The sequence below is a fragment of the Erpetoichthys calabaricus genome, chromosome 3, assembly GCF_900747795.2.
Source record: "Erpetoichthys calabaricus chromosome 3, fErpCal1.3, whole genome shotgun sequence".
Classification (NCBI taxonomy): Eukaryota; Metazoa; Chordata; class Cladistia; order Polypteriformes; family Polypteridae; genus Erpetoichthys; species Erpetoichthys calabaricus.
In genome coordinates, this window is record NC_041396.2 from 302395042 (window position 1) to 302419554 (window position 24513).

Consider the following 24513-nt stretch of genomic DNA (forward strand, 5'->3'; position numbering starts at 1 on the left):
CACAGACATGCAGGTGAGGTGGATTGGCGATTCTAAATTGGCCCTGGTGTGTGCTTGGTGTGTTTGTGTGTGTCCTGTGGTGGGTTGGCACCCTGCCCGGGATTGGTTCCCTGCCTTGTGCCCTGTGTTGGCTGGGATTGGCTCCAGCGGACCCCCGTGACCCTGTGTTCGGATTCAGCGGGTTGGAAAATGGATGGATGGAGGTTACAATTTGCCCGATGAAGGGGCCTTAGCTGCCTTGAAAGCTTGCATTTGTAATCTATTTATTTAGCCAATAAAAGCGGTCATTTCACCCGACTTTCTCCGTTATCTGGAAGAGCTCAGAGGGGCCGTGGGTAAGGCTGGTGTACGTTGGGGTCAGAGATGTTCATGAGGGTCTTATTGTCCCGTGAACTCCTGACTTGCGATTTGCAGCGCCGTCATTACCGCGTAGACCTACCTGACCTCAGAGCGTCGCTGTCATAAATAATTGCAGCACAGGTGACAGGTAAGTTACGGTGACGAGAAGAGTCATTAGCCGTGAAGGTGGCTGGGCAGGGCGGCCCGCCTGAGTGGCAGCCAGTAGGGTGGGACTGAATGTTTGAGTGGCAGCTGACTGGACGGGTTTCAAAGAGGCTCATCGGTGTCACGTGAGCAGACCCCCCGGTGATCTCGTGTGCTTGTCAGCACATTCGGAGCGAGTTGAACTGCCTGACCTAGAAATGTCCGACTTCCTTACCTGAATATTTCTGCTCTTCCTGTAATCGCTTCCCTCTCGAAGAACTCAGATGGTTTTTCAAATAATAAAAACAAAAAGAGACGTTACAGTGCTGTCTGTGTCACTGTGTGCTGCGGTGACACGAATGCCGTCCCGTTTTCTCACTCCTGGTTCCCCTTTTTCTCATCACCACAACCGTGACCATGCGTGTTTGGTCTTTTTATTTCATTTCTAAATTATAGAGTTTAAGATGTCCTTATTGTTCCACATGCACTGCTGGGCTCCACAACTCTCACCACCCGGGCACAGACAAGCCTGGTAATGAAAAACGACGCTGGACCCAACTTAAGAAGCCAACCTGAGACGACCCCCTAAAACAGGAATGAATGGTTTAACAGGTGGAGGGAGGCCACTGACATTGTCCCCTCCTCATCTGTTTTGTCACTCGTTTTGCATTTGGCTGCGGTCAGTGTCACAACTGGTAGCATGAGGCCATACCTGGACCCTACAGAGGTGGCACAGGTGGTCCAACTTCTCCAGGATGGCAGGCACTTCAATACGTGGCATTGCCAGAAGGTCTGCTGTGTCTCCCAGCGCAGTCTCAAAGGGCATGGAGGAGATTCCAGGAGACGGGCAGTTACTCGAGGAGAGCTGGACAGGGCCCATCGTAGAAGGTCCTTAACCCATCAGCAGGACCCACCGCTGTCTGCTCCTTTGGGTGTGGAGGGACAGGATGGGCACTGCCAGAGCCTACAAAATGACCTCCAGCAGGCAGGCAGGCAGGCCACTGGTGTGAATGTCTCTGAGCAAACAATCAGAAACAGACTTCATGAGGGTGGTCTGAGGGCGCAACATCATCTAGTGGGCACCGTGGAGCTCGATTGGCATTTGCCATAGAATACCAGAATTGGCAGGTCCCAATGGCGGGTGCTCTGTGCTTTTCACAGATGAGAGCAGGTTCATGAGCACATGTGACAGACGTGAAAGGGTCAGAAGAAGTCGTGGAGAACGTTATGCTGCCTGGAACATCGTTCAGCAGGACCGGTTTGGTGGTGGGTCAGTGATGGTATATCTGGGGAGGCATATCCATGGAGGGACACACACACCTCTATAGGTGAGACAGCGGCGGGTACCGTGACTGCCATTAGGTATCGGGATGAAATCCATGGACCCATTGTCAGACCCTACACTGGTGCAGTGGCTCCTGGGTTCCTCCTGGCGCACGACAATGCCCGGCCTCATGTGGCGAGAGGATAAAGGAATTGATATCATTGACTGCACCCCCTCGGCTCACTCGCCTGACCCCAATCCAATAGAACACCTCTGGGTGGGACATTATGTTTCAGTGCATCTGACGCCTCAGCCTGTCCAGGAGCTCAGTGATGCCCTGGTCCAGATCTGGGAGGAGATCCCTCAGGACACCATCTGTCGTCTCATTAGGACGTTGTCAGTGGCATACAAACTACTGAGTACGATTTGGAGTTGCTGCAATGACATTTCAGCCAAATGGACTCGCCTGCTGTCCTGCCCCATCATTTTTTCCCCCCTTTGATTTTTGGGGTGTCCCCCTGTAGATTCATCATTTTCATTTCCATCCTTTTGTTCCTCACACATCACCATATCAGTCCATAGCAGTAGAGAGAGCCAGCATTGAGATCAGATGGGTTTTCAAAGTGGTCCTTTCATTTTTTTCAGCACTTTATATACATATGGATAAAAAATGTCAGTAATCCAAACAGCGATCATAAGAACGGTCATTGATCTGAAAAACAGAAGGCCAGAAAAAGACATTCCATACTTTCAGTGCACATACAGAGTTCTGCTGCCGTCTCCTCCACACCATCTTCTGAAGTGCTGCTTGGATGGCTGCTGACAGACACATTTCTATGCAGTGTAACTAGTGATATGTTCACTAAAATGGCCCTTTTTTTTCCTAAAGTTGCTTCTGTTTCTCCCTAAGGGCTCCTTTACACTTCACACTCATGGCCGCCACGCTTTCATTTGACGCCGAGTCCTCTGAGCAGGTCCGCAGTATTTACAAAAACTTGTGATCGAGTCGGGACGTGACGTCAGAGTCTCTGTTTACTATCAACATGTGACAGATAGATAGATAGATGTGAAAGGCACTATATGATAGATCGATAGATAGATAGGAAAGGCACTATATGATAGATAGATAGATAGATGTGAAAGGCACTATATGATAGATAGATAGATATGAAAGGCACTATATGATAGATAGATAGATAGATGTGAAAGGCACTATATGATAGATAGATAGATATGAAAGGCACTATATGATAGGTAGATAGATAGACATAAAAGGCACTATATGATAGATAGATAAATAGATAGATATGAAAGGCACTATATGATAGATAGATAGACATGAAAGGCACTATATGATGATAGATAGATATGAAAGGCACTATATGATAGATAGATAGGTAGATAGACATGAAAGGCACTATATGATAGATCGATAGATAGTTAGATATGAAAGGCACTATATGATAGATCGATAGATAGATATGAAAGGCACTATATGATAGATCGATAGATATGAAAGGCACTATATAATAGATAGATAGATAGACATGAAAGGCACTATATGATAGATAGATAGATAGATCTGAAAGGCACTATATGATAGGTAGATAGATAGACATAAAAGGCACTATATGGTCTGGAGGAGGCGTAAGCCCTCCTTCGGTTCTCTATGGGCGTCCCAGCTGGGTGCCACCCCCAGCCGCGTGCCACACTATTTACAGTGTACCACACGACCCAGTGGTTCATCACCAAGCACCCTCAGTCCAGGCCTTTCACAAGGCCTCTCTTCACCACCTCCATTCCTCTCCTCCGAGCGATGTCCACTTCCACCCTACTCCAGCTGATGAATGGAGGTTGGCGGCCAGGTGCCCCCATGATGAACTTCCGCCGGCACTTCCTGGTGTGGCAGAAGTGCCAGCTGAGCACCCGGAAGCACTCCGGGTGTCCCTGGTTTTCCTTCCACCAGCACCTCTGGGTGTGGCGGAAGTGCTGACGTCCAGGGGTTCATAGGCATCTGGGCGACCCCCTGGCGGTGACCACGGGCCCCTGTAGGGTTGAGCTTCCATGCTCTGTTCCCGTGGTCCCCATACCAACCAGGGCGGCTGCCCTCTCCTGGTCTGGAGGAGGTTGTAGTCCCTTTTCCAGTCCTTTCAGGTGTCTCGGCTGGGCACAGCCCCCAGCTGTTCGTCACAACTGTTAATAATTACACATGTGGGGGCGACACCGTAGCGCAGGGAGTCGCGTCCTTTGTGTTCCCTGCCTGGAGTTTGCATGTTTTCCTGCTGGGTTTCCGCCGTGTGCTGCGGTTTCCTTCCAAAGACTTGAAGGTTTGGAGATTTGCTGACGCTAAAATGACGCCAGCATATGTGTTTACCTCGCACCCAATGCTTGCTGGAATGGGCGCATCCCCAGATTGATGGATTTAATCATTAAATATCCATCCTTTTCAGAGATATCATGGCAAGGTGTCCTCAGGCAATTCACAACACGGAGAAGGCAAAACCTGTTCTCGCCGTGATGATATCTCACACTGCCACCTGGTGGAATCTTCCAGATTTAAGTAAAGTATGCGTGCGAGTATGAACAGTACGACACTTGTGTAGCAGTAGCGTCCGCTGGAGCTCACGTCACGTCGCGTGAAGTATAAACCCAGCCTAAGGCCGTCTGCTCTTCCACGGCCTCAGCTCCCCACTGTCTGACTGGACACTCGTGCCACCGTCTTCTCCATGCACGTCTCATTTGGGGTCCAACACCACCTCTGCTCACTTTCCTAAACTCCATATGCTGATCCAAGTCAGGATCCTTCTGGAGGCCTGCTGGCTGACACACACCCAGGCTGAGGAGGTGATGAGGTAAGGGACATCTGGGCATCTTTGTCATCTGCAGGTCAGTGTCCACGTCACGATTTAGTGTACCCTCCCTATAGTGTGCCCTCAACATATGAGACACCGCTCACGGACACACACTTTTTGTGAGGACCGCTCATAGCCAGCACCCATCCTGACACTCGCCGTGTACTTTCCATCCTCATCTTCTTTTAAACACGTGTGCTTGTGGGTTGCATGATGTAGATGCCTTGTTGCACCCGCGTCTCACTCCCCGCTTCCCACTTGACTCTCCTGCTTTTCTTCTCACACAGTGGATTGATGAAGATGGCTTCAAGGCCTTCATGAAGACCTACTTGGACGTCCGGGATGTCCCAGGTGGCCTCTGCCATCAGCTCTTCATGTCTTTTCAGACCTCCTCAGAGACGGACAGCGCTTCTGATGGTGAGTTGGCGAGCAAGGGGGCAGTCGATGGGGTCTGGGCACTTTAGAAATCTGTGATGTGGAGCGCAGGCGACATGGGAGGGCGGGTGGGGTTTGTGACAAAGTCGATGATGTGAGAGTCAAGGGTGACTGCTCCACAAGGTGGGCCGTCTTAACAGCATTATAGGCCCCTGGGCAAAGCAGGGCACTGGGACCCCTACCTGCACAACCACTCAGCAAGTCACAACATACATAGATTAGCATGGGACCCCTATGCTCGTGGGGGCAACTGCCCAGCGTGCCCATGCGTTAAGACGGCCCTGTCCACACCGGAGGAGAAGTGGAGGTGGCCATGTGGGCGTCTGATTGGTGCTCTGAGTACTCGCTGCCACCTGCTGACGTGGACGCTCTGTTTGACCCGCAGGTCCCAGACGGGTGTGCCTGAAGGACGTGTCCTGCTACCTGTCCCTGCTGGAGGGTGGCCGGCCCCGGGACAAGCTGGAGTGTGAGTGACCCTCTTCATTCGTCTTGGGGGGGAATCTCCTGTGAAGGAGTGGGACAGCATTTGGGGAGCAGTGGAAGGAGGGGTGGGGGGCTTAAGTCAAAGCCACTGCAGAGCCCCCCATCATTAAAAGATATTTTTCACTCATTTCAATTCAAAATTAGTTCAGTTTAGTATCAGTGTAGCGAATATTTAATTTAAAAATGAAAGAGACCCCCCCCATAACTCTTGTCAAAACCTTCTGATGCCACCCCTGGTCGGGTACAAAGATTCAGGAGATTATGGGACACTCAGACTGGCACAGAGCTCTGACCCTACCAGCATATGGGGTTAAGGTGGGCAGAGCGGTGCCACCTTGAGGACTTGCCACCTTCTCTCTGTCTCTTGCAGTCACCTTCAAGCTGTATGACAAAGATGGCAACGGCCTCCTGGACAGCTCCGTGAGTCACCTGTTTCTTCTCATAAAGGCATGTAAGGCGCTATAGTCGGTTTCCTGTGCCAGTCTTTGACCGCCACCTCTATCTCCTCAGGAAGTGGAGCGGATCATCGCGCAGATGATGCACGTTGCCGACTACCTCGGCTGGGACGTCACGGAGCTCAAACCGGTACGTCTTGGGTGGTGTGGCCACCGTCCTGGAGCACTGGCCATGTGCCCCTGCTGCCTGTTCCGCCGTCACAAGGACCTGACACCCACCCAGCGCTCCAACGGGTGGCTGTTGGTGGGGCGAGTGGGATGACATCTGCTGTCTCTAACCCGCAGATCCTCAAAGACATGATGAAGGAGATTGACTATGATGGCAACGGCACGGTGTCCCTGGACGAGTGGATTCGTGGAGGAATGACCAGCATCCCTCTGCTGGTGCTGCTTGGCTTAGAGGGGGTGAGTGCCCGACGGGTCATTTTATATAGCGCCATGCACGATGTCGTTAAGCAAACTGGAGAAAAAGAAATCGGGGTCCACCAGACATAGGCAAGTGAGAAGTCTTTAATGTCCTTGACATGGCTGGCCATTCATTTTTACTTGTCGCTTTTCATCATCTTATGATTCAGTGCCGTTGTTGTGAATGACTTTGTGTTTTCTTGAAACTTTATGGGAGTGATAACAAGATGAGGAGTGGGAGTGAGAGGATTAGAGAGAAGAGCAGGGAGGGAGTGACGGGGATAAACAGAAGAGCCGAGGGGGAGTGTGGCTATTACTGAGAACAGCAGTGAGGGAGGGTGGGAACTACAGAGAAGAGCAGGAGGTGGGAGTATGCAAGAGAAAAGCACAGTGGGGGTGAGAGTACGAGAGAGAAGAGCACAGAGGGAGTGGGAATACTAGAGAGAAGAGCAGAGTGGGAGTGAGGGGGTTACAGAGATGAGACAGTGTGAGTGGGAGGGAGTATTCAAGGAAAGAGCAGAGTGGGAGTTTGAGTGCTAGGGAGAACAGCAGGGAGGGAGTTGAGAGTTTTGCACAGAACACCAGAGTGGGAATGAGGAGAGAAAAGCAGGGAGGGGGATGATTACAGAGAAGAGCACAGTAGGAGTGGGAGCACAAGGGAGAAGAGCAGTGGTAGTGGGAAGATTATGGAGAAGAGCAGAGTGGGAGTGAGGAGATTTGAGAGAAGAGCTGGGAGGTTGTGTGAGGACAGCAAGTGAGACAGACAGGGGGCGACAGCAATCGAGGGAAGAGCAGGGAGGACAGGGTGACATGCAGCCAATCACAGCATCAGAGCAGGTTTTATGCCCCGCCCCTCTCTCCCCAGGCCGTCAAAGACGACGGGCAGCATTTATGGCGTATGAAGCACTTTAACCGACCGGCGTACTGCAACGTGTGCCAGAGTCTGCTGGTGGGCCTGAGGAAGCAGGGTCTCTGCTGTATCTGTGAGTGTGGGGCTGGGGGGGTGGGGGGGGATTGGGGGGTGGTGTCAATGGAGCAGGGTGGAGGTATCCTGACACTCTGATGTGTTTGCAGGCTGCAAGTTCACCATCCATGAGCGCTGTGCCTCCAAAGCTGTGGCACAGTGCATTGCCACCTATGCCAAATCCAAGAAGGACACCAATGTAAGTGGCCTCCACTAGTGGGAAGGGGGGCAGCAGAAACTCAGCATGGGTGAAGTGAGTGGCACTTACCATCGCTGTGTCACCATTCTTAGATTCAGAACCACGTCTGGCTGGATGGGTACTGTGAGGCCAGTAAGTGCGGGCACTGCCAAAAGAAGATCAAGAGCTACCAGGGGCTGACGGGCAAGCGCTGTGTCTGGTGCCACATCAAGGTAATTTTACCGTCCACTACACCAAACCAGCAGTGCGGCCAAAAAGAGACAGAGAGCAGCACAGCCTGGGGTTAACACCCCAATGCAGCCGCAGTGAGCACAAAGACACGTGGGCACATGCCAGGGAACACACATGGGGAAAACACACACGAGGCAAACTCAAAACCAATCTGAAAGTGCACACACACAGCCGTAAATTATCACAAAAGTATTACACACAACACCAAACCCACCATCACACTACTGGACAAAATCACAAGCTGCCCACGTCACTCTGACACACACTTGTCATCCATGCACAGAGCCCACCTGCTGCCAGCCACATGTTTACACTGTCTCTCGCACACACACTCACACACACTCACACACACACAGCCTGCCTACTGTCCATGTGACACTGACAAATCCCGCCCACTATCACTTTGGCACACCCAGACAAACACAGTGGCACAAACACTCACGTGTACAGCTGGCCTACTGTCAACCATATTTTCACAGGGCCCACCCACTGTCACTCATACAGACCCTGCCCACTGCCAATCTGACACAGGCAGAGCCCCCACCCAGCCCACTTTTTCATACGTCCTGTCTACTGTCATTCTGATACACAATCACAGTTAGTCTGATATACACATCCACAATGCCCACCCACTGTAAATCTCTCATGCTCATACAGTCCAGTCCACTGTCACCAGTTACATGCACTCAAAGGTCCATCCACTGTCAATCATACACACAGAGCCCGCCCACTGTCACTGACTCGTATGCACATTCAGATCTGACAGCTGTCAATCATTAACACAGGGCCCGCCTGTGTTGCTCATTCACATGCACACCCAGTTCTGCTCACTGTCAATCATTCACACAGTATCCGCCCACTGTCCCTCAGTGATATGCACATTCAGATATGACAGCTGTCAATCATTAACACAGGGCCCGCCCACTCACTCAAACACACACAAATCTGTCCAGTGTTAATCATTCACACAGAGCCCGCCCACTGTCACTGACTCGTATGCACATTCAGATCTGACATCTGTCAATCATTAAAACAGGGCCCGCCTCTGTTGCTCATTTACATGCACACCCTGTTCTGTCCAGTGTCAATCATTCACACAGAGCCCGCCCACTGTCACTTACTCGAATGCACATTCAGATCTGGCAGCTGTCAATCATTAACACAGGGCCCGCCTGTGTTGTTCATTCACATGCACACCCAGTTCTGCTCACTGTCAATCATTCACACAGTATCCGCCGACTGTCCCTCAGTGATATGCACATTCAGATATGACAGCTGTCAATCATTAACACAGGGCCCGCCCACTGTCACTCAAACACACACCCAGATCTGTCCAGTGTTAATCATTCTCACAGAGCCCGCCCACAGTCCCTGACTCGTATGCACATTCGGATCTGACATCTGTCAATCATTAACACAGGGCCCGCCTCTGTTGCTCATTTACATGTACACCCTGTTCTGTCCAGTGTCAATCATTCACACAGAGCCCGCCCACTGTCCCTCAGTCATATGCACATTCAGATCTGACAGCTGTCAATCATTAGCACAGGGCCCGCCCACTGTCACTCAAACACACACCCAGATCTGTCCAGTGTTAATCATTCTCACAGAGCCCGCCCACTGTCCCTGACTCGTATGCACATTCGGATCTGACATCTGTCAATCATTAACACAGGGCCTGCCTCTGTTGCTCATTTACATGCACACCCTGTTCTGTCCAGTGTTAATCATTAACACAGGGCCCGCCCACTCACTCAAACACACCCAGATCTGTCCAGTGTCAATCATTCACACAAAGCCCGCCCACTGTCGCTCAGTCGTATGCACATTCGGATCTGACAACTGTCAATCATTAACACAGGGCCTGCCTCTGTTCCTCATTCACATGCATGTAAAGGTCCATCCACTGTCAATCATTAACACAGGGCCCGCCCACTCACTCAAACACACACAAATCTGTCCAGTGTTAATCATTCACACAGAGCCCGCCCACTGTCACTGACTCGTATGCACATTCAGATCTGACATCTGTCAATCATTAAAACAGGGCCCGCCTCTGTTGCTCATTTACATGCACACCCTGTTCTGTCCAGTGTCAATCATTCACACAGAGCCCGCCCACTGTCACTTACTCGAATGCACATTCAGATCTGACAGCTGTCAATCATTAACACAGGGCCCGCCTGTGTTGCTCATTCACATGCACACCCAGTTCTGCTCACTGTCAATCATTCACACAGTATCCGCCCACTGTCCCTCAGTGATATGCACATTCAGATATGACAGCTGTCAATCATTAACACAGGGCCCGCCCACTGTCACTCAAACACACACCCAGATCTGTCCAGTGTTAATCATTCTCACAGAGCCCGCCCACAGTCCCTGACTCGTATGCACATTCGGATCTGACATCTGTCAATCATTAACACAGGGCCCGCCTCTGTTGCTCATTTACATGCACACCCTGTTCTGTCCAGTGTCAATCATTCACACAGAGCCCGCCCACTGTCCCTCAGTCATATGCACATTCAGATCTGACAGCTGTCAATCATTAGCACAGGGCCCGCCCACTGTCACTCAAACACACACCCAGATCTGTCCAGTGTTAATCATTCTCACAGAGCCCGCCCACTGTCCCTGACTCGTATGCACATTCGGATCTGACATCTGTCAATCATTAACACAGGGCCTGCCTCTGTTGCTCATTTACATGCACACCCTGTTCTGTCCAGTGTTAATCATTAACACAGGGCCCGCCCACTCACTCAAACACACCCAGATCTGTCCAGTGTCAATCATTCACACAAAGCCCGCCCACTGTCGCTCAGTCGTATGCACATTCGGATCTGACAACTGTCAATCATTAACACAGGGCCTGCCTCTGTTCCTCATTCACATGCATGTAAAGGTCCATCCACTGTCAATCATTCACACAGAGCCCGCCCACTGTCACTCAGTCGTATGCACATTCAGATCTGACAACTGTCAATCATTAGCACAGGGCCCGCCCACTGTCTCTCTTTCACATGCACATTACTGATGCGATTGGCCATCCCAAGAGTGCTTTTGTCTCCCTCTGCTGGCCACACATCCACACCCAACATGATGTTCTTCTTCTTTTTCAGCTCCACGATGACTGTGTTTCTCAGGTGCCTGTGGAGTGCAAGTTAGGAGTCTTCAGGGATCATATTTTGCCACCCTGTGCCATCTACCCAATCATCCTAGTAAGCAATTAGCCCACTCAATGGTTGGTTGGTGGGGGGGGGGGGGGGGGGTTGCTGCAGGAGGTTGCAGCTTTTCTTTCAACCTGCACCGTTTATATGCCCATCAGGAGAGGAGGAACAGCAGCTCGCAGCCAGATGAGACATTGCAGGTTTTCACCACGGCGGACGGGCAGATCCTGCGGGTATGGAGGAGTGTGACCATTTCTATCTGAAGGAGGCAGCACTGGTCTGCTGGACTTGATTTTCTTCTCATTTATATTTCTTGACAGATCACACCAGTGGCCAACACACACCCCCTGCTAGTGTTTGTGAATCCCAAGAGTGGCGGCAAACAAGGGAAGAGGTGAGAAGCCAGGCGTGATGCCCTTCAGTGGACAAAATGACCCCAGCTGGGCACACTTACCTGGTCCTGCATCCTTCATCTCTGGCTCTTCATGGAGTGACCTGTGACTTTTCTCCTTGCATCCCCAGGGTGCTTCGGAAGTTCCAGTACCTCCTGAACCCCAGACAAGTGTACAACCTCTCGGAGGGAGGCCCAGGACCCGGGTAAGAGCACCACTTCATCTTGGCTGACCAGTTGGGGGACGGAGGGTGGGCGTACTTACTGAAATCCTACTGAAAGGCAAGGTACAGTCCACTGTGGAATGACCACTCAGTGTCCGCTTTATAAAGTGAGGTCAGCATCCTCATGGGGCGAATGGACAGTCCACTCTGGAGTGACCTTTATGCATCACTGTGGCTTTATAAAGAATATCCCATGTTTGTAATGGCCGGTTATGCTCATTGTGTAATGGGGGTCAAAGTAGATATTTGGGGGGTTTACCACTCAAGAGTGACCAAATGGCATCTCTGTATCTTATTCATGACACGCTGCCACCTTCAAGGCTTGATGGTCAGTGCGTCCCAAGGATGACCGCTTGCTGTCCCTGCTTTGTTTCAGGTTGAGTTTCTTCCGAGAGCTGCAGGAGTTTCGAGTTCTGGTGTGTGGGGGGGACGGGACCGTCGGCTGGATCCTAGATGCCATTGGTGAGTGTTAATGAGGGCCAGTCAAGATGGACGACACCCTAGGGCCCCACAGCCCACTTCACACTGTCTCCTGCTGTCACCTTACAGACAAAGCCAACCTGCCAGTGAGACCTCCGGTTGCGGTGCTGCCACTCGGAACGGGGAACGACTTGGCCCGCTGCTTGCGGTGGGGTGGAGGTGAGACCCTTAAATCGCAGTACCCGTGGACACCATCTCTACGTGGGGTCTGCAGGTGACCACTGGTGACACGCTGCTCATGTCCATCCACAGGCTATGATGGCGAGGGCCTGGACCGCATCCTCACAGACATCGAGAAAGGCTGCACGGTGCTGATGGACCGCTGGAGTGTGCAAGTCCTGCCCGACAATCCCGAGGAGGAGGGAGACCCTGTCCCATACGAGATCATCAATAACTACTTCTCCATCGGTGTGGTGAGCGGGGGCGGGGGAGGTGGTGTGGTCTGTGGACGGTGGTCCACACAACGTCCAACCTAACTGCAGCTCTCCTCGTTCCCAGGATGCCTCCATTGCCCACCGTTTTCACCAGATGCGTGAGAAGTTTCCCGAAAAGTTCAACAGCAGGTGAGGTGGGAAGGGAAATGAAGGATTTGACATGTTATGGTGGGGGGCAAATGATAGACCTTTAGATGTCTCATAAACGGAGGGCACAGGGGACTAATATATCGGGGTCTCATATGAGAGGATGCTTATTGCTTAATGGGGGAGGTCAAAGTAGATATTTGGGGGGTTTACCATATCTAATGAGAGGGAGGTCCTCTGCATCAGACATGGAGGGTCTTTGTCATCTTCACCAAGTGGAGCTCAAAGTGGACAACTCACTCACTCACTCACTCACAAGGACAGGGGGTCCTCCAGAACTAATTTGGTTTGGTCAAAGTGGTCCCTTTTTAACTAGTATATGGATATAAGGGTCCTCTGTGGCTAATGGTGGTCTTTATCAAGCATGGGTCTGATTAACTAATAAATGAGACCCTCCATATCCAGGGCAAATGAGAGGGTCAGGGGGGTCACTCGTAACCTTGTATGTGAGGGCTCTCTGCGGCTAACTGCTGGAGGTCTTCTGTATCTTCACCAAGTGGGGGTTGAAGTGGACACTCATTGGCGAAGATATGGGGGTCTGCCATAACTGATTTTGTGCTGGGCCCTTTTTAACTAGTATTCAGGGTCCTGAAACACGTATTCTCTTATTCATGGGGTCCTCTGTGTCTAATGGGGTCTTCATCAAGCAGGGGTTGAATTGCACCCTTATTAACTATTGTTTAGAGTCCTTCATATCTCAGGCAAATTGGGGTAGAGGGGGGGCGTCAAAGGGACACTCGTGTTCTTGTAGATGGGGGTCCTTTATGTCTAATAGGTTTCCAGCAGGTGTCAAGATGGATCCCAAATAATTAGTATATAGGGGTCCTCCATATTTAATGCAGCAAAGAGTCAAAGCTGCACTAATTCTCTTATTTATATGGGGTCCTCTGTGTCTAGTGAGGGAGATCTTCTACGTCAGATATGGGGGGGCAATCTTAGTGAAGATGACAAAGTAGAAATCCAAGTGGACCTTTAATTCACAAGGAAGTGGGGGTCTGTTATAGCTGATTTTTGAGGGCTGCATCTTCGGTGAGTGGGTTCAAAGTAGACCCTCGTTCACTGCTCTTCAGGGTTCATCTGTAGCTAATGTGGAGGGGTGGTGTATAGGGGTCTTCAGAACGTGGGGTCTTTTTAACTAGTATATTGGGGTTGTCCCTATCTAAGTTGAGAATGATATGTGGATAGTAGTTTTGAAGTATATGGGGTCCTCTGTATCTAATGGTGGTCTTTATTAAGCAGAAGTCAAAATGGACCCTTATTAATTAGTACAAGGGATCCTCCATAACTAAGGCAAACTCAAATAGACACTTAATTCCATTCTCCCTATGTCCTGTACGTTGGCATGGGCATCCAGCTGGCATCCCCGGAGCCTCCCGAAACAAGCAGAGGACACCCTAATAACTCCAAGCTGGTTGCCATTGTATATGGTGGTCCTCTGTGTCCAATTGCGGGGGTCTTCAACCGGCAGGAGTCAAAGTGAACCCTTGTTAACACGTATTTGTGGTCTTCCATATCTAATGTGAAGGTGGCACGCTGGCACATTGGGAGCTCTGCTGCCTCAAAACAAGGCTCCCATAGTTCACGTCCTGTGGAGTTTGTATGTTCTCCCCAAGTCCGTATGGGTTTCCTCAGATTGCTCCACTGTGTATGTGTGTGTGTTTAGGGTGGTCTGGCACCCCGTCCAGGTGTTGTTCCTGCCTTGTGCCCAATAATTCCTGGGACAGGCTCCCACTCAGGATATAGCAGGTTTGGAAGATGAATGGTTGAGACATATCTACTGCGAGTTGGGGTCAAAGCAACACGTCTTCTGTTATATATGGGGTTCTGTGTGTCTAATGGGGGGGCCACTATTTTGTACGGGGTCCTTAATATGTAATGCAGGTGAGAGTGTATGGTGCCCCCTTGTGTCTAATGGAGGTCTCCTGCCATCAGGAGTCAAAGCAACAGCCATTCTCCAGCATATGGCTACACCTCCAAGGTAGAGGGGGGCAGCCCAACACTGCAGGGTTTTGGGGGGGACTGACCATGTGACCAATGTCTCACACCTCTGACCCCTCGCCACAGGGTGAAGAACAAGCTGTGGTATTTTGAGTTTGCCACATCAGAGACCATCTCTGCCTCCTGCAAGAAGCTGAAGGAGTGCATTACCATTGAGGTGAGCAGCGCACGGCTCATATAGCGCCTTGCACCAGCGGCCAGCGTGCTTGGGTGGGTGAGTGTCTCTGAAGTCGGAGGAAACTCATTAAAACTTCTCTCTCTGTGCCCACTTAGTGCCATGGGAAAACCCTCGATCTGACCAGCCTCTCCCTCGAGGGCATCGCCGTGCTCAACATTCCCAGCATGCACGGCGGCTCCAACCTATGGGGCGAATCGAAAAAGTTGGAGCACAGAGGCTCACAGCAGGAGCTGCCTGAAGTCATCATTGACGCTGACGTTCTCCGAAAAAGTGGTCAAGGTGAGCCCACCCGTCTTCACTTGATGCTCACTGGTGCCCTCCTGTGGCAAGAGGGTAGCTAAACATACAAAAAAAAATACAAAGTAAAAAATGCCAAGTGTCCACTTCATCGAGGTCCACCGCCCTCATGTCACGTTAGCCCCTCCAATTCATCAGTTCACGGACTCGGGGAGGACCTGAAAGGGTCACCAGCATGTGAGTCGAGGTGTCCCTCATTCACCGTCGCCTCACTGATGTTTGTTCAAAAAATGCTTTAGTTGCCTCCCATTTTTATGCAATCGTTTTGTTCACCCCACTGAATTAAAGCTGAAAGTCTGCACTTCAACTGCATCGGAGTTGTTTCATTTAAAATTCATTGCGGTAATGTACAGAAACAAAATTAGAAAAAAGTTGTCTCTGTCCAAATATTTATGGACCTAACTGTAGCACAAAAGTGCCCCGCTGACACGGGGGTGGGAGCGTGGAAAGTGGGTGGAGTCTAAAGAGATGCAGCTGATAGGTCGCTTAAAACTGTCCTGACTGCTGCTAAACTCTTTTTTGGAAACCTGTGGGACATCGAGGTGCAAAGCCCCGGTCACTGACCCATGTTGAGAACTTGTGATGATGCGGGTCCGCTCCACGCTCCCAACATCCTTACGGGAGCCTTGAACCCGACACCGTCGGTAATGTCACCAAGATGAGTTGACATATGAGGACAATTCTCAAGTGAAGCCAGGGGATATTTCCAAAAAGTGCCAATGTGCTTTTATTAAAACAAAAAGTTTTTATACCGAAAAGTGCAGTGCATCTGGTGTCAAGAAATAATCCATAAAAACAAGTGTTCAGTGGGGATTAAAACAATAAATAAATCCTTTAATTTCCGAGGTTAGAAATGCAGTCTCACTCTTCACGATGTTCTTGCTCACCTCCTTCTCTCTTTCTTCCCGGCTCACCCATAACTCCCGCAACCGGCGGAGACCCCCACAGTCACGAGCTCCTTTCCACTGTCCTCCGTCTTTGACTTCCTTATGGACGTCACTACCAGACCGCCTGAGGTCGGCTCTCCTCCTTTCATCCTTTGCGCTCATGTAGTCGCTCCTCAGATCCCTCGGGAGGACACCTGCCTTGCTCACCCCACTCCAATAGAACATTCAGTGGGGCGAACGAGCCCCTAGAGTGTTAACAAGAAATGTTCCTTCGCGGGGGTCCCAGCTCGTGCTGTCTCCACCTTACAGGTGGCCAGATTGTAGCCGCTAAGATGGCTCTTTCATGTCCTTTAACCTCCTTTTTCCTTCCTCGATCCATCTATCTCTGATTTCACGATCCATCTGTATCCCCTTTCCTGCTGCCGACCCGTATATATACACACACCCCCGTGCCTCCGTGGAAGCCAATGAAGCAATTGAGAACGATCGCACCCACACGTGCAGGTGCGACTCGCTCCGACTACTTCATTAGCTTCCCGAGGTCGTGCAATTGCGCCCATGGAGAACGACACGGCTATACGGATAAGCCGTGGACCCTCTATACCACATACCTCCCCTCTTAAAGCCCCAGTTGCATGCCATCACTAACCCAGTGCAACTGGCAACCCAGGTCCACGGCTCGGCCACCCTACCACTGCACTAAAACCGATAAATAAAAGCACTAAAAACAATCCCATAATACAACCAACCCAAGCCCCCTTCGTAAAACCAGGACATTAAAAGAATAAGAACCTTTTTCAAAGACAGTAAAGCCAGGAATAAATAAAGGTCCATAAAAAAGCTCAGTCCTTTAAAAACGTCCACCTCTGGCTTGGGTCCGTGGGTTCTTTAAATTCCAATCAGGCATCAATCCCGCTGGCTCATTGTCTCCTGTTCTTCAGTCCCCACTGCCAGCTCATCCCACCGCTGCCACCAAAATGTGATGATGCAGGTCCGCTCCACGCTCCCAACGTCCTTACGGGAGCCTTCAACCCGACACTGTTGGTAATGTCTCCGAGACCCGACACTGTTGGTAATGTCACCGAGATGAGCTTCATTTGAGATTTGTCAGCTCATCTCGGTGACATTACCGACGGTGTCGGGTTCAAGGCTCCTGTAAGGACGTTGGGAGCGTGGAGCGGACCTGCATCGTCACAGAACTTGAAAACGAAAATGCAAAGTGAAAAATGAAAACTCAGTGACCAGCAGGTGGCGCCAGTGCTTAGTTGCGTTTTGCTTTTCAGTTCTGCAGCTTCATTGCGGTTCAGGCTGAAAATGAAATTGCAAATGGGGGCATTTCGTTGTCATTTTAACGTTGGCAGCATTTTTGTGTGCAGACTTTGAAAATGTCATTGTGAAAGAGAGATTGCATTTCTTTTGATGGGCGGCACGGTGGCTGCCATGCAGTTAGGAGGCCTGTGGTTTGCTTTCCCAGGTCCTCCCTGCGTGGAGTTTGCTTGTTCTCCCCGTGTCTGCGTGGGTTTCCTCCCACAGTCCAAAGACATGCAGGTTAGGTGCATTGGCGATCCTACATTGTCCCTAGTATGTGCTTGGTGTGTGTGTGTGTGGGTGTGTGTGCCCTGCGGTGGGCTGGCGCCCTGCCCAGGGTTTGTTTCCTGCCTTGTGCCCTGTGCTGGCTGGGATTGGTTCCAGCACACCCCTGTGACCCTGTAGTTAGGATATAGCGGGTTGGATAATGGATGGATAATATAATATAAAAGCAATTTTAACTAATCATTAAATTAGATCCAAAATAAAGAGAAATCCTGGGTTCACTTCCCAGGTCCTCCATGTGTAGAGTCTGCATGTTCTCCCCGTGTCTGTGTGAGTTTCCTCCCACAGTCCAAAGACATGCAGGTGAGGTGCATTGGCAATCCAAAATTGTCCCTGGTGTGTGCTTGGTGTGTGTGTGTCCTGCGGTGGGCTGGCGCCCTGCCTGTGGTTTGTTTCCTGCCTTGTGCCCTGTGTTGGCTGGGATTGGCTCCAGCAGACCCCCGTGACCCTGTAGTTAGGATATAGCGGGTTGGATAATGGATGGATGGATTTCCTCCCATATAGCTCTGGCCATTGTGCGTGCATAAGATAGTTTGACTGAACCGGCAAATGGCAGGTGGCCTAAGCAAAGTGGACCCTCGGTGTAGAAGGAGGAGGAGACCCCACCATCTGTGGTTGTGACCCCTCAGAGTCAGGAGGTCTCATTTTCATTGACCTGCTTATCTTTCAGATATGAGTGACAAGCGGCTGGAGGTGGTCGGGCTGGAAGGGGCCATAGAGATGGGCCAGATCTACACGGGCCTGAAGAGCAAAGGCAGGCGGCTGGCCAAGAGCTCCGAGATCATCATCAGGTCTGACTGGCGGCGGTTTTTGCTTTTTTTGGGTTTTTTTCTTCCCATTTTGGGCCCCAGGCCTCCTAACTCACCGGAACTTTCTGTCAATGCAGGACCAAGAAGCCCCTGCCCATGCAGATTGACGGGGAGCCGTGGATGCAGCCGCCATGTACGGTACGTGTTCAGCCACCCTGTACTCCTCCCTCGCCAGGCTATTGTTCATATGTAGTGACACACGATCATGTGTGTGTGTGTGTGTGTGTGCATAAAGCTATCCGTCATATTGTATGTCAAAGGCCACCTGAAATGTGGGCAGATGGCTTTGTGACAAGGCACGGGGGGCTGTTTGTGAAATGTTTTATAGGAAACAACGTGTTATGCTATGAAAGGCGCTATATAAATTCAGGTCACCTCTTTGAATCCTGCACCTGGTCACCGTTGCCATGGAGCTGCACACTGTCCCTGTGTCTGTGTGTTTGGATTATCTGGGAATTCTACAAAGACCCCTTTGTAGGTCAGGGGTGTGCAGGAGGGTCTGCCGGGCCTGTCCAGGGTGGGTTCCAGGCCTGGCACTCAATGCTGCCTGGATAGACACCAGTCATGAACTGGATTTCAGAAAATGCTGTCTTGGCTGGCAGGCGGGCAGTGAATCATAGCGTCTAAGGACCACAAGGCTACAGGGTCCACCTCAGATCACACCTGTGACCCGCTGTGTGACTCTGAGCAAACCAGTTCACCTGTCTGGCCCCCATTGTAAATGCATGGAAGCAGCTGTGCAATGCAGCGTAAAGTGCCGTGGTATGGGGGCACAAAGAAATGCACTGGCAATCGGAAGGTTGCCAGTTCGAATCCCGTAAAATGCCAATAGGGACTCTGCTCTGTTGGGCCCTTAACCTGCAATTGCTGAGTGCTTTGAGTAGTGAGATAAGCGCTATATAAATGCAAAGAATTATTATTATTATTAAAGAAAGGCAGTCTGTTCCAGTACTTGTGGCACTGCTGTATGCGTACTCTCAAAGGGGGGCTATGTCTCATCCAGTTTGTTATGAAAAGTCCAGCCGGCGATTGTCGAACCTGCGTAACCCAAATCAGACGAGTGGGGAGCTGCCAGCCGCCCCAGCAGCTTTGGGCACAGGGCTGAGATCAGCAGTGGACAGGTGCCAGGCCATGCCAGTTTCACTAACGCTGTGTGGTGGCATGAAAAACACACACAGAGGACACCTGAACTCCGCCCTGACAGTGACATGGCCAGTAGACCACCTGTGCTGCCTCCTCTATGAAAGGCATTATATAAAATGCAGATATCCTGCTTTGGACAGCCACTTGTCACCGTTTTGGCCATAAAAGTGCCCTGTGCAGACCAACAAGAGTCTTACTAAGAAAGACACTATATGTACATTTTAACGCTCTTTGTGACAGACACCACACCATAAACACCGACTGCTTTGTTGCGGAGTACGTTGTGAAAGGCGCTATAAACAATAAAGACGCAATGCTGACTGCTGGTCCTCATCATGAAAAGACGATAAAAGAACAGGACTCCGTTGGACTCTTAGCACCATCTAGTGGTCAGTGAACTGTAAAGCGCTGCAGCGCAAAATTCAGGACCTTTGTTTCCATTCGTCAGTTGTGGTCACATGACGCACAGTTCCGCCCTCCAGTTTGACGGCACTGCATTAGAGAAGGCTGCTTATGCACATCCGGTCTGCGCCTTCTGTGCTTCTGATTTCGCTTTCAGGCGCAGCGTCTTCTGGCAGTGGAAACTGAAGATATATATTTTTTTTTCAGATCGTTAGTGCATTTGCATACTAATTTAATATTCTGCCATATCATTTTCTCAATGGATGGATGGAGGGATATTTTTCTGTTTTGAACATTTGCAATTGTGTGTGTGTCGTTCTGTTCGTGCTTTCCGTCTTTGGTTTCTGCTGCAATGTGTGAGTTAAGCTGATGTCACCTCATGCGAGTCCCGTGTGTCAGACTTGCTGGCCTCATCGCTGGACTGTGTCAATTTACACTTGCCGGGATTGTCACACTTCATTGTTACCTCTTTTTTCTGACAGCCAATAGCGTGCTGCCGCACGGAGCCACATGTCACCAGTATGGTGTGTCCAGCCACAATCTGGGGCCCTTTTTCTTTACTTCCATTCTATCCTGGTGCGTAAAACACAAGACATCGGACAGATGAACTTCTCTTCTGTGTGTGTGGGGGGGTCCAAAGCCCCTGAACCCCCCTCCCCCCAACCCTTATTACTTGCCACTGCATTGTATGTATTGGACTTCTGGCTGAGTGCTCATTGGTTGTTAGCCCTCATGTATTCAGAGGCGCCCACCAATGACTAAAGACGAAATCAAAGTCGGGGCGAGTCGTTGTCTAAGTGGAGTGTGTCGCTGGGGGTGTCAGACTACGTGACCGGCCATCACAAAAACACACCACTAGCTGCCCCCGGAGATGAAGAATCCTTTTTGCGCTCCTTTCGTTAATCATTCGCTTTGTTTTCTATGCCGGTGTTATGTGTCTTTGTGTTTTGTGGGCGGGGCAACCTGCCTATCACCGTCAGGGACTGCCCTCAGCTCCGTGAAGGCGGGGTCAACCCACAATTCCTTGCAGTGGTGCAGTGAGTTCCCTCTTGACTTAGTGCTGTGATTTTCGGTGCTTTGTGATTACTTGAATGTTTTAACCTTTGCCTTGGATTTTGTACTGGAACTTCGCTTTGGATTGCCTTCCCTTTTTCGTCTTTTGTTCCCCACTGTTATTACAGAGCATTTTTAGTCAGTCATTCTCCAATCCGCTATGTCCTAACACAGGGTCACGGGGGTCTGCTGGAGCCAATCCCAGCCGGCACAGGGTGCAAGGCAGGAACAAATCCCGGGCAGGGCGCCAACCCACCGCAGGGCACACACTGGGGACAATTTAGGATCGCCAATGCACCTAACCTGCAACTGGAGCACCCGGAGGAAACCCACCAGACATGGCGAGAACATGCAAACTCCACCCAGGGAGAACCCGGGAAGCAAACTCAGGTTTCCTTACTGCGAGGCAGCAGCGCTACCCACTGTGCCGCCCACAGAGCATTTTTGTATTAGTAAATCTTTTATTTTATAAACGATTTGTGGTGGCTCTGAGGCGAGGAATCTGCTCCAGCAATGGGAAGGTTGCCGGTTTGAATCTCGTAAAACAGCAGAAGTGACTCTGGTCTGTTGGGCCCCTGAGCGAGGGCTTTAACCTGCAACTCCTCCATCTTGGTATGACGGTAATCTGCAAGCAGGTCCTCTGACTTACAGGGAAAACTTGGAGGTTGGTGGCACTCCAGCCACCATAAAAAAAAAAAACCTCACAGTATTCCAGTGTGGTGCTGAGGTGTCACCCGCTGCACTCGGGTCCCAATCCAGGCGGTTTGTCGTGTAGTGGGTGTGATAAGGTGTTATAAACAGCAGATACTCCCAACCTCTCTCATTGTTTGCCCTTACTAGCTGGGGTTTAATGGTGATATCCCCCTCTAGTGGGTATTTTTGGAAGTTTTGGGGACTTAACCTGCTTTGGAACTCTTGGGCATATTCGCTAGCTAAACAGAGTTAAGGACCACGCGCCGAAGCTGGCGAGTGAGCGAGTGAGGAAGGCCCCGCCCCTCGGCCCGCTGCGTCTTTCCTGGATTCGTGCAAATTAATCGTTACTCTGATACATAGCTAAGTGAGAGAAAGTCGCAAAATCAACCGGAATGTTCAAGCAGATTGTAGAAAAAAACCCGATCCTATTCCGTTAAGTAGTTCTCTTGTGAAAGGCGGACATACAGACCGATATTGGATTGTATATATTATATACAGTATTAGTAAACCTTCAAAATAATGTGCAGTTAAAGTCTCCACAGCATTTCTGGAGCTTAGCAGAGCCAGATAACGATAAGAATCTTCACCAAGCTGAAATGTGAAAATGTCTACTTTGTTTGGGTCTCCATACCTCTGTGAGTCTGACATGAATGTCATGAAGTCAAAGTTCAGAACAAGACTAACAGACGGACATTGAAATGACTCCATCAGAGTGAACCTCAGTGGCTCCACTCCACCAGACACCTCAGTGCCAGTCACCTGACTAACTAAACAACACGTCACATGTGACATGTGACAAAATGACAAGTGAATAAGTCAGATCTGTGGATTTGGAATTGCATTGTTTTGTTTTGACAGCATTCGTGTTTTAATTCAATGGTGTGAGATACACTAGGAAATGCATACAGACTTACACTGTAGGTGAACTCAATATTTTTCGTGATGTTTTAATGCAAAACGTGAGTTGTGGACACCAACATTTTGTAAATGTTCAGGCAAAACAAGCTTATTCAGTGTGTTTGAGTTGAAATAAACTATGAGAATAGACGTTAGAAAACATGAAGAGCTCTCGGCCATTTTCATTTTGTAAAAGTAGCTCTCGGGAAAAAAGGTTGGAGACCCCTGATCTAGACTGTGAGAGAAAATTAACAGAGACACGCCGAGAACATGAAAACTGCTAACTGGGAAGACCTGAGAGGAGATCCCTGGGCTCCTTGGTGTGTCGCAGCCGCGCAATAAGAATAAGAATAATAATAGATAGATAGATAGATACTTTATTAATCCCAAGGGGAAATTCATATACTCCAGCAGCACCTTACTGATACAAAAAACAATATTAAATTAAAGATTGATAATAATGCAGGTAAAAACAGACGATCAGCTCATCAACATGGCACTGAAATTGCTGCTGGCTTCGGTGTTGTCAGCATTTGGATAAAATAAGTGAGCAAACTGCAGAGAAAAGGATAAAACGCTAGAGGAAACTTTTTTAAATATTCTGGAATGTTCCAGAAAGAGACGGAAGAAAGGACAACTCAGTAAACCACGACAACAATTAAAGGTTACAATGAAGCACTGATTGTCAAGCTGCTGACAAAATAAAACACCTCAGCCTCAGGGTGTAGGAAATGAGTGGGGGATCAGAGTTTATTGGCCCACCCAGGAACACCACATAAATGTAGGAAATTGTGGAGTATGATAAGGGAAGAAGAAATGATTGATTGATGTTAATCAATTAGTTAATTAGTTATCAGTGTTGATGTCAGCAATGCCAGTAACCCACCTTAATAAAAGGATACGTGTCTGTTTATCTGTGTGTCCATTTGGATGCTACAGTATGTTTGTCATTCCAACAGATGGCGCATCACAAACATTAAACACTGCTTTTCCACAACACATTGCGGCTCACAGTACTGCAGGTCAGCGACGTTTTCCCCAACATCACGTATCGCCCACAACATCGGTCACAAAACGAAAGGGTTGGGGCACCCGAAGGCAAACCCCGTATAACTGAATTAAAAAAAAAAACGCATTGTACACACGACATTGCAAAAATACGTCTTTCACACGGGAGTCTTCACAGAGACTGGTCAAAGATGGCAACGCCTTCACTTTTGAGTACTTGTGGGAGGAACAGGCAGGTGGCGGTGGACAGACAGCAGAAGTGACGTCGTTGGTGTTAAAGCCATCGATCTTCCTGTCTGCAGAGGAGGAAGAAAAAGAACGTTAGTACACAGCGCCATCCTGTGGAATGGCGGGGAATTACCATTACTAGAACTGTTAAGCCATCCCCGATGCGCACACGCATGACAGCAGTTACTCGGTTGTTAAAATTAGGATTGTGGGAGGGCTACGTGACTCAGGGGGCCATTTCCTGATTGACATTGTGGGTGTTTTGTGACCTGTGTCATTGCAGACTGCAGTTAGATCCATCTCCTTTTTGGAATCCCATATCAAATGGTATATAACAAAGACATATGCATTGCATTTGTCATTCCAACAGATGGGACATCACAAACATTTACACATTGCATTTTATTACTACATGCAATGCAAATTACATCCCAATAGATGGTGAAATGCAAACGTTAACGCTGAGGTCTATGCCGATTGCCTAGATTTCAACCCATCTTAGATGGGTAGCACTGGTAGTCCACCAAAATAAAAGGATAAGTATCTCTGTATCTGTGTGTATATCTGGTTTCTGTGTCTCTGCCATTCCAACAGATGGCATGTGACAAACATCTATGGTAATAAAATTAATTGCATTTTCCATTCCAACAGACGGCACATCATAAACATGAACATTACTTTTATGAAATACCATACCAAATGACATA

At 49.7% G+C, this 24513-nt stretch overlaps 1 protein-coding gene across 4 annotated transcripts in view; it reads left to right on the forward strand.

Annotated features, from left to right (window-relative positions):
• Nucleotides 1–24513, forward strand: part of dgkaa (diacylglycerol kinase, alpha a) — a 185120-nt gene that overhangs the window by 154710 nt on the left and 5897 nt on the right. For 2 of the 4 annotated variants that reach the window (XM_028798604.2, XM_051925045.1), the window contains exons 4-23: nucleotides 4887–5016; nucleotides 5420–5500; nucleotides 5888–5937; nucleotides 6028–6102; nucleotides 6258–6377; nucleotides 7243–7360; nucleotides 7452–7540; nucleotides 7633–7752; nucleotides 10897–10995; nucleotides 11103–11177; nucleotides 11265–11338; nucleotides 11467–11541; nucleotides 11936–12021; nucleotides 12109–12198; nucleotides 12292–12452; nucleotides 12538–12602; nucleotides 14685–14775; nucleotides 14892–15075; nucleotides 18244–18364; nucleotides 18460–18520. In XM_028798604.2, the coding sequence (XP_028654437.2) occupies nucleotides 4887–5016; nucleotides 5420–5500; nucleotides 5888–5937; nucleotides 6028–6102; nucleotides 6258–6377; nucleotides 7243–7360; nucleotides 7452–7540; nucleotides 7633–7752; nucleotides 10897–10995; nucleotides 11103–11177; nucleotides 11265–11338; nucleotides 11467–11541; nucleotides 11936–12021; nucleotides 12109–12198; nucleotides 12292–12452; nucleotides 12538–12602; nucleotides 14685–14775; nucleotides 14892–15075; nucleotides 18244–18364; nucleotides 18460–18520 (1965 nt within the window). Of the gene's footprint in view, nucleotides 1–4886; nucleotides 5017–5418; nucleotides 5501–5887; nucleotides 5938–6027; nucleotides 6103–6257; nucleotides 6378–7242; nucleotides 7361–7451; nucleotides 7541–7632; nucleotides 7753–10896; nucleotides 10996–11102; nucleotides 11178–11264; nucleotides 11339–11466; nucleotides 11542–11935; nucleotides 12022–12108; nucleotides 12199–12291; nucleotides 12453–12537; nucleotides 12603–14684; nucleotides 14776–14891; nucleotides 15076–18243; nucleotides 18365–18459; nucleotides 18521–24513 lie in introns of all 4 variants that reach the window. The other 2 variants (XM_051925046.1, XM_051925047.1) reach the window with 1 other exon arrangement.